This window comes from Lipotes vexillifer, unplaced genomic scaffold (genome assembly GCF_000442215.2).
Source record: "Lipotes vexillifer unplaced genomic scaffold, Lipotes_vexillifer_v1.1 scaffold225, whole genome shotgun sequence".
Lineage (NCBI taxonomy): Eukaryota > Metazoa > Chordata > Mammalia > Artiodactyla > Lipotidae > Lipotes > Lipotes vexillifer.
Genome location: NW_006787630.1, coordinates 2,082,214 through 2,089,375, shown reverse-complemented (window position 1 = coordinate 2,089,375; position 7,162 = coordinate 2,082,214). Strand labels below are relative to the sequence as shown.

Genomic DNA, 7,162 nt, shown 5'->3' with positions numbered 1-7,162 from the left:
GCCGACCCCCAAGAGCCCTGGGCAGGCGGGGCCCGCGGCCGGGGAAAGAGGCTGCGGCAGCGAGCCCCAAGACCCGGTGCGCGCGGGGCCCCCACACCCGCGGGCGGCGTCCCCACCCGCTGGGGTACCTGGCGGGTTCCGAACACTTCCTGGGTCTCAGTGTCTCCGGTCAAATGTGCCCTGCTGTGAAGGGGAGCGTGCGCCTTTGAGGAGGAGGACGCTCCCCTTTTACTTGCCCCAGGGCTCCGGTTTTCCTCCCTTGGCACCCCAGGCTGGGCGAGCGGGCCGGGCGGCCGCGGGCTCCAGGCCCCGAGGTACGCCGGCCACTCGTTATGCCCTTGCCTTGCAGTGCGCGTCCCGCGACGACTGGAGCAGTGCTCGCTCCATGCACGAATTCTCAGCTAAGGACATCGACGGGCGCATGGTTAACCTGGACAAGTACCGGTGGGTACCTGCCCACTTGGCGGAGGGAGCAGGGGGAAGGTCGCGGCCATGACCTGACCGCCTCGTCCTGCCTCCAGGGGCTACGTGTGTATCATCACCAATGTGGCCTCGCAATGAGGCAAGACAGAGGTAAACTACACTCAGCTGGTCGACCTGCACGCCCGATTCGCTGAGCGTGGTTTACGGATCCTGGCCTTCCCTTGCAACCAGTTCGGGAAGCAGGTGCGTCATGGCTGGCCCTCGATGTCCCTGTGTGTCCCCGTGTGCGGGCGTAGGGAGAGGGACTCTCTGTGGAAGCGGGAGCCAAAGGGGTACAGGCTCCTCCCTACTCACCCCAGCACCCCTCTCTGCACAGGAGCCAGGGAGTAACGCCGAGATCAAAGAGTTCGCTGCTGGCTATAACGTCAAATTCGACATGTTCAGCAAGATCTGTGTGAATGGGGATGATGCCCACCCACTGTGGAAGTGGATGAAAGTCCAGCCCAAGGGGAAGGGCATGCTGGGAAAGTGAGTTGGGGGCCGGGGCGGCGGCATCAGGATGGCTCCCCAGGGGCAATGGGGGGTCTGCAGCTGCCACGGGATTCCTCACGATCTCACGCTTCTTTTCTAGTGCCATCAAATGGAACTTCACCAAGGTAAGGCATGCTGGGGGCCTGGGGGACGGGGACAGCCCCAGCCACAGCTGGGCTGCTTCGAGGGTCCCTGGCCCTGACCTAAATGGGGCGGTGCATGGGGACTGCTGGCTCGCCCCAGCCCCACGGTGGCCTCGGGTCCTGACACGGCCTCCCCTGCAGTTCCTCATTGACAAGAACGGCTGTGTGGTGAAGCGGTACGGTCCCATGGAAGAGCCCCTGGTAGGTGTCTGTTGGGGAGCCTGCCCGGGAGGGCCCTGGGAAGAGGCACCCCTGACCCCCTTTCCCCCGCAGGTGATAGAGAAGGACCTACCGTGCTACCTCTAGCTCCACAAGTGTGCTCCCCCGACCCGAGCCTGCCGCCTGTGCCCCTCGGAGCCTTCCACCCGGCGTCCATGATGGTCTGCCTGAAAACCAGCCCCTGGTGGGGCAGACCCGAGAACCTGGCGTGCACCCCTGCCGGAGGAAGGTTCCTCGGCCCGGCTCACGGCTCGGCAACCCCACCCCCTGCTGCCTTGTGGGAATAAAACACACAATACAAATTGACTTGCTTGTTGCTTTTGCTTACTTGGGGGGTGGGGGGTGTTTTGTCCCAGGCCCCTCTGGGCTCAGGTGCAGGTGTAGTCAGCTCCCCAGGCTAGGGTGGGGGGAATGTGGGAGGTGGAATTCCCTCGGGGTTCAGAGGGCTGCACCCGCCCTGCTGCCCCAGCTGCTAATCTCAGCCCAGCCAGGGCAGAGCTGATCCTGGCGGAGATGCTGCCTCCTGACTGGCCTGCTGCTCTAGGCCCGCCGGGGGCCTCGGTCTCCTCCAGTGTACCCAGGTGGGAGGGTCAGGCGACCTGGGCCTTGTGGGCCTGCCTACTGGAGGCCCACTGCACCTGAGCTGGGCGTCGGGCCTAGCTGGGCACCAAGCCCGCCTCGCGGTGAGGATGCGGAGTCTGCACCAGGCCTGCCCATGGGCTTCACCTGGCAGAGGGAGCTCCCCCAGGAGGGCTGGTGGGCACAGCCTGCCTGCCTGCAGCTCAGGAGAGCCATCCTGGTGAGAGTTGGGGGGAGCACAGCTGTAGAGTGGCTGAGCCCCTCTACCAGGGCCTGCTTCTACTAGGGCCTCCCAACTCCCGTCCACCAGTCCACCTCCTGGCTGGGGGCAGCCTCCTCCCACTTCCGGGCCAGAGGCCGGGCATGCGCCCCACAGCTTCCAGGAAGGGCCTGGCGTCCAGTCCTGCCTTCCCGACTGAGCCCAGCTCTTGGGCTCTCCTGTCCCCAGGCTGCCCCGCCTGCCTCAACCAACAAACACCCCGAGGAAGACCTGGAAAGAAACCAAGGCAGAGCCCGCAGTCCTGAACACGGACCTCTGAACAACGGGCCCAGGCGGCTCACATCTTGGTGGGCAGGAGGCAGCAGTGTCTGCTCCAAGACGCCCGGGGCCTGGTACGGCCAGTTCAGAGGCAGCTGGCCTGCTATCCTGGTGCCAGGACCATGCAGTGGACAAACAGCCTCTTGGGGCGGGTGTCTCCCCAAGCCTGGCCCCGGTCATCCAGAAAGCCAGGCGCTGTGGGCGGGATGAGGCAGCAGAGGGAGCGCCAGCAGCCTCCCCAGACCACCGTACGCCCCCTCCCCGCCGTCCCTGCAGGCCAGAGCAGCAGACAGCCTGGGAAGTAGTGAAAAGGCACATATATTTAAAAAAGATCTCTTTACATATATACACTTGAATTCATTATAAATACACATAGAAACCAGGGGGCCACCCACCAGCTCCGCAGGAGATTCCAGGCCCTGGGAGAGGTGGCTGGGCAATAATTTAGGGCACACAGAGCAGGGAGGGGGGTTGCATATATTAATAGAAGATCTGCCCCACGGAGCCCCCCAGAGGCGGTGGGGCCCTGAGCACCTGGGGTTTCCTGAGTTTCCAGCTCTTGGGGCCACCCAGTTTTGTGGATGTCAGGGATCCAGGTCTGACTGGGCCTGGTAAGGTGGGTGGGGTGGGAGCCCCAACCCTGGCCTGGAAGGGGGCAGCAGAGGACAGAGGCACAGAGGAGGCCCCCCACCCCCAGGCCCTGCCTGGCCCCTGAGTGTCCTGAGTGGGGCCTGCGCATGGCCACTGCCCACCAGGCAGGGCTTGGAGGGCACCCCCAGGACCGGCAGCATCTCGAGGGTCTGCCCAGGCACCGGTGGGAAGGCACTGCAGTGGAGGCCTCGGGAGGCCGGACGAAGGGCCCCTGGCCCCGCCTGCTCCTCTCAGTAGTCCGCAGGGCTGTTGGCCCTGCTCACCACCCGCTTCCCCCGGTGTAGACAGGGCGCCTATCATAGATAAATAAGTTTCGTGCGGGAAGGATGCCCCGGGGCCTAGGAGTTGGGGAAGTGGGGGCTGAACTGGATGACACTCTGCCGCTCGTGGCCCCCGCTGCCCTCCGGCGCACCTGCTGCCCCCCCGCCGGCGCCCAGCAGGCCGGGGGGCTCAGGGGGCGGCGCGGCATTGAGTGAGCGCAGCATATCCTCCAGCACCTCCTTGAAGTTGATGTCGCAACCCTGGTGCAGGAGCGCCGCGGGGTCAGCCGGGGCGTCGGGGGCACCCAGCAGCAGGCCGCCGGGGCCGGGGGCTGGGGCCGGGAAGACGAAGGGCGAGGGCGGCGGGAAGGCCTGGGCCGGCGGACTGTACGTGAGGTCCAGGACCTCGCCGGGGCCGCAGGGCAGCGTGAGCGGGCGTGGGGCGGGCGGCAGCGCGGGGAGACCCCGGGCACGCGCCTGCTTGCGCTTCACATCGGCGTCCATGAGCTGCAGCTCCTGCAGGACGCGGCGCACGCAGGCCTCGGGGATCTTGATGCCTGCGGGGTGGGGACAGGGCCGGCGGTCAGGGCCCGAGGGGCGGGGCGCCCCCTCCCAGCGGAACACCCCCCTCCCCCACCCCGCCTACGCCCACCGCTCACCAACTTGTTTCTTCTTGTCCTTGGTCTTGAGGCGCACGATCTGCAGGTAGCTGCTGCTAGTGACGTCGGCCATGACGGCGGCGATGCGGCCCCACACGCGCAGCAGGGCCCCGCACAGCATGTAGTGGTGTCGCAGCCTCAGGCCCTGCGCGCAGTCCTTGCCCTCCTGCACCAGCCGGCAGTGCCGATTCCTGCACGGGGACCAGGGCTCAGACCAGCTGCGGCACAGGCGTGGGCGAGCCCCCCCCAACACCTCCCCGCACTCCCCCCAGGCTGCCCTGGGCCCTCACCACGTGGTGTGGCTGCAGTGAGTCAGCGAGAAGGTGTAGCTGCTCTCCCAGTGTTCTCTGGCCTCCTCCGCTGTCACCTGTGGACACAGCCGGTTGAGCCCCAGGACTGCGGCCTGTCCATGCTCCCCAGCGCGTAGGCGGGGAACAGGAGGTCTGAAAGCCCCAGGCCCGTTCATCCTGCACCTGGCGGCCAGGTCAGCGGAGCATGGAGGTGGAGGGCCAGCCTGGTGGCTGCAGAAGACAGGCGCGCCAGGGGCACAGTGGGGGCGCACTGCGGGGCCGTCGGGGCCTACCCGGTGGAACCTCCGGCACAGGCTGTCTAAGGTCTCCAGCTGGCTCTGCCGCCCGATGTTGGGCTTGTACACGGTGAAGAGCTTGCCGCGGTTCTGCTGGGCCAGCAGGCAGCTGGGCTTGTTGCCGCGGACCTGGGTGGGGGCGTGCGTGAGGCTGGGGCTATGCCGCACGTTCTGGGCAGGAGTCCCCACGGTGTGCGGGCCCGCGCAGGCCGCCGCCCTCCCCTCCCAGCCCACCGGCCAGGGTCCTGCCCGTGGGGGTGCGCCGGGGGGCTTGCTGGGGGGCCCACCTTGTAGGAGAGGTAGAAGCCGTCGTGTGTGCCCATCAGCTCCAGCGACCGGGCATAGGCCTCCTCCCACTTCAGGCCGCGGTCCACGCTGATCTGCGGGCACGCGGGCATCAGGGGGGGTGGGGGTGAGGGGAGGGGGCGGGGCGGGCGGATGCAGCCGCTCACCTTGTAGAAGACCACCTGCCCATCCTGCGGGTGCCCGGGGGCCAGGAACACCTGCTGGCTCTCCTCGTAGATCTCGTCAATGCCGGGGGCCAGGTCTGGGGAGGGCAAGCGGGGTCAGCGGCCGGACTGGGGTCCCGGGCCCAGGGGGGGAAGGGCATCCCCAGCGGGGCTCACCCAGGATGCCCATGTCGTATTTGCCCTCCTTCTTGTCGGCGGCGATGAGGTGGTCGAAGGGAAGAGCGTGTTCTGCTTGTGCACCTCCAGGCCCAGGATGCGGTTGAGGAACTTGCTGATGGAGCAGTCTGCTGGTGACAGGGGACCTCAGGCTGCGTCCGGCCGGCCCTCCCTGTCCACCCACCCGGTAGGTGCAGGGCCGGGGGCGTGGGACTCACCCTTCTCCACGTCCAGGCAGCCGGACCGGGACTCGCGCCCGCCGATGCCGACGGACAGCAGCCCCTGCTTCATGTCTGTGGGGAGGGAGAGCCTCGCACACCTGCCCGCCCCAGCCCACGGGGGCTCCCCCTCATCACCCGTGTCCCCCTGGGGTGTGTGGGGAGCGTCCACCAGCTCACCACGGAAGAAGGCGGCGTCCCCTCCAGGGTAGCCCTGGGGCAGCGGCACCTTGCTCTCTGTCTGGCTTAGGATGGTGGTAAGGACGCAGCTGAGCGCCCGGGCGCCGTACTGTGGGGAGGGGTGAGGGCCGCGGGCCGCGTCAGAGGCTGCGGCACCCCAGGTCTCGGGGTCCTGGCATCCTGAGGACCCTCCTCTCCTGGGCTCCCCCACCTCGGGTACCTTGTTCTCAAAGTTGTACTTGCTCAGGTCACGGGACTCGGTGGCTCGGCGGTCCCCGTGGGTCAGAGCCCCCTGCCCGGGATAGGGGAAGCGATCACACGTTGCCCACGTGGTGCTCCTCCCTGCGCCCTCCGCCCTCCCCAGGGAGCCTCCCCGCCCGGCCACCCACCCAGCCCCCCCTCCGCCCACAGGCTCACCAGACTCTCCAGCCTCTTGGCCACGATGGAGGCAAACCTGCGCTCTCCGGCCAGCTCCGAGATGAGGAAGATGTACTCGGGTGCGGAGACCTGGTTGGAGCGGTGGGTCCGGCCTGGAGGCAGAGAGGGCTTTTAGGGACCAGGCAGGCCCCGGGTGGGGCAGCCTGGGGCGGGGGCGGGGCTCACCAAACTGCTGGATGGCCCGGTCGGCGCTCCAGGGCAGCTCCAGCGTCATATGCACCCGGCGCCGCTGGTTCGGGACCCGGCGGTCGGCTTGGAGGGAGATGCCAGAGCTGGAGGCCTCTGAGATGATAGCCACGAGCTAGAGGGACGTGGACGGGGACAGGTCTGTGGGGCGGCAGGGCAGGCAGCCTGCTCCTCCTCGCCCCACACCCTGTGTGCCCTGGCTCAACCGGCTGCACCTGGGGGGACCCACACAGGAAGTTCAGACGTGTGGGTCCCTGAAGGTGTCTCCGAAAGCTTAGAATGGAATCTGGACCACCCCGGGTCACCCCGGGAGGGTCTGCCTGCCCTGTGGACATCAGCTCCCATGGGGCAGCCCAGAGAAGCGGTGGGCCAGGCACCGACACAGGGCGCGTGGGCTCGGGCTGAAGGCGGGGCTGGCCGGGGGGCGCTGTGAGGGCCCCACATAGGCACAGGAGCACAGCGCGCGCACACACACACACACACACACACACACACACACACACACACACACACGGCTGGTGGTCCTCCAGCCAGCTGCTCGGGACCCCCGTGCCTCCCGGGCACGTGCAGGCGCACGGGGGCGCCCGGCACAGCCCCGCCCCCACCTTGTCTCCGCTCATGAAGCGTTCCTTCTCCCTGAGGTTCACATGGTCGATGGAGAGGCCCTGCTCCGCCCGGGACTCGAAGGCCACTGTCCCGTCGGACCTGGACACCACGCGGCCCTTCCTGCCGGTCATCTGTGGCCGTGGTGGGGGGCGAGGGGACAGGCTGTCAGCCACTGTGGTCGCCCAGGGGCTGGTCCCCGTGGGCTTCAGTTTCCCTGTCCCCCCACCTGGGACCCTGGGGCTCTTGGGTGTGTGTGGCAGGGGGCTGCCAGGACCCGGCCTCTTGCCAGGCTCGGGTGCCCACGGGGCCATCAGCAGGA

General features: G+C 67.8%; 2 protein-coding genes across 2 annotated transcripts in view; one reads left to right on the top strand and one right to left on the bottom strand.

The window, feature by feature from the left end:
• GPX4 (glutathione peroxidase 4) overlaps nucleotides 1–1,403 on the top strand; it is a 2,342-nt gene extending 939 nt beyond the window's left edge. Inside the window, 6 exon segments of the mRNA XM_007460395.1 lie at nucleotides 350–444; nucleotides 522–666; nucleotides 800–951; nucleotides 1,055–1,079; nucleotides 1,239–1,298; nucleotides 1,371–1,403. Coding sequence (XP_007460457.1) covers nucleotides 350–444; nucleotides 522–666; nucleotides 800–951; nucleotides 1,055–1,079; nucleotides 1,239–1,298; nucleotides 1,371–1,403 — 510 coding nt within the window.
• A 1,332-nt stretch (nucleotides 1,404–2,735) lies between these two features.
• Nucleotides 2,736–7,162, bottom strand: part of SBNO2 (strawberry notch homolog 2) — a 44,505-nt gene continuing 40,078 nt past the window's right edge. Inside the window, 14 exon segments of the mRNA XM_007460394.1 lie at nucleotides 2,736–3,901; nucleotides 4,004–4,194; nucleotides 4,294–4,370; nucleotides 4,587–4,718; nucleotides 4,877–4,969; nucleotides 5,042–5,136; nucleotides 5,216–5,275; nucleotides 5,278–5,343; nucleotides 5,434–5,508; nucleotides 5,614–5,722; nucleotides 5,834–5,905; nucleotides 6,031–6,143; nucleotides 6,217–6,352; nucleotides 6,843–6,974. Coding sequence (XP_007460456.1) covers nucleotides 3,423–3,901; nucleotides 4,004–4,194; nucleotides 4,294–4,370; nucleotides 4,587–4,718; nucleotides 4,877–4,969; nucleotides 5,042–5,136; nucleotides 5,216–5,275; nucleotides 5,278–5,343; nucleotides 5,434–5,508; nucleotides 5,614–5,722; nucleotides 5,834–5,905; nucleotides 6,031–6,143; nucleotides 6,217–6,352; nucleotides 6,843–6,974 — 1,830 coding nt within the window. The 3' untranslated portion in view covers nucleotides 2,736–3,422.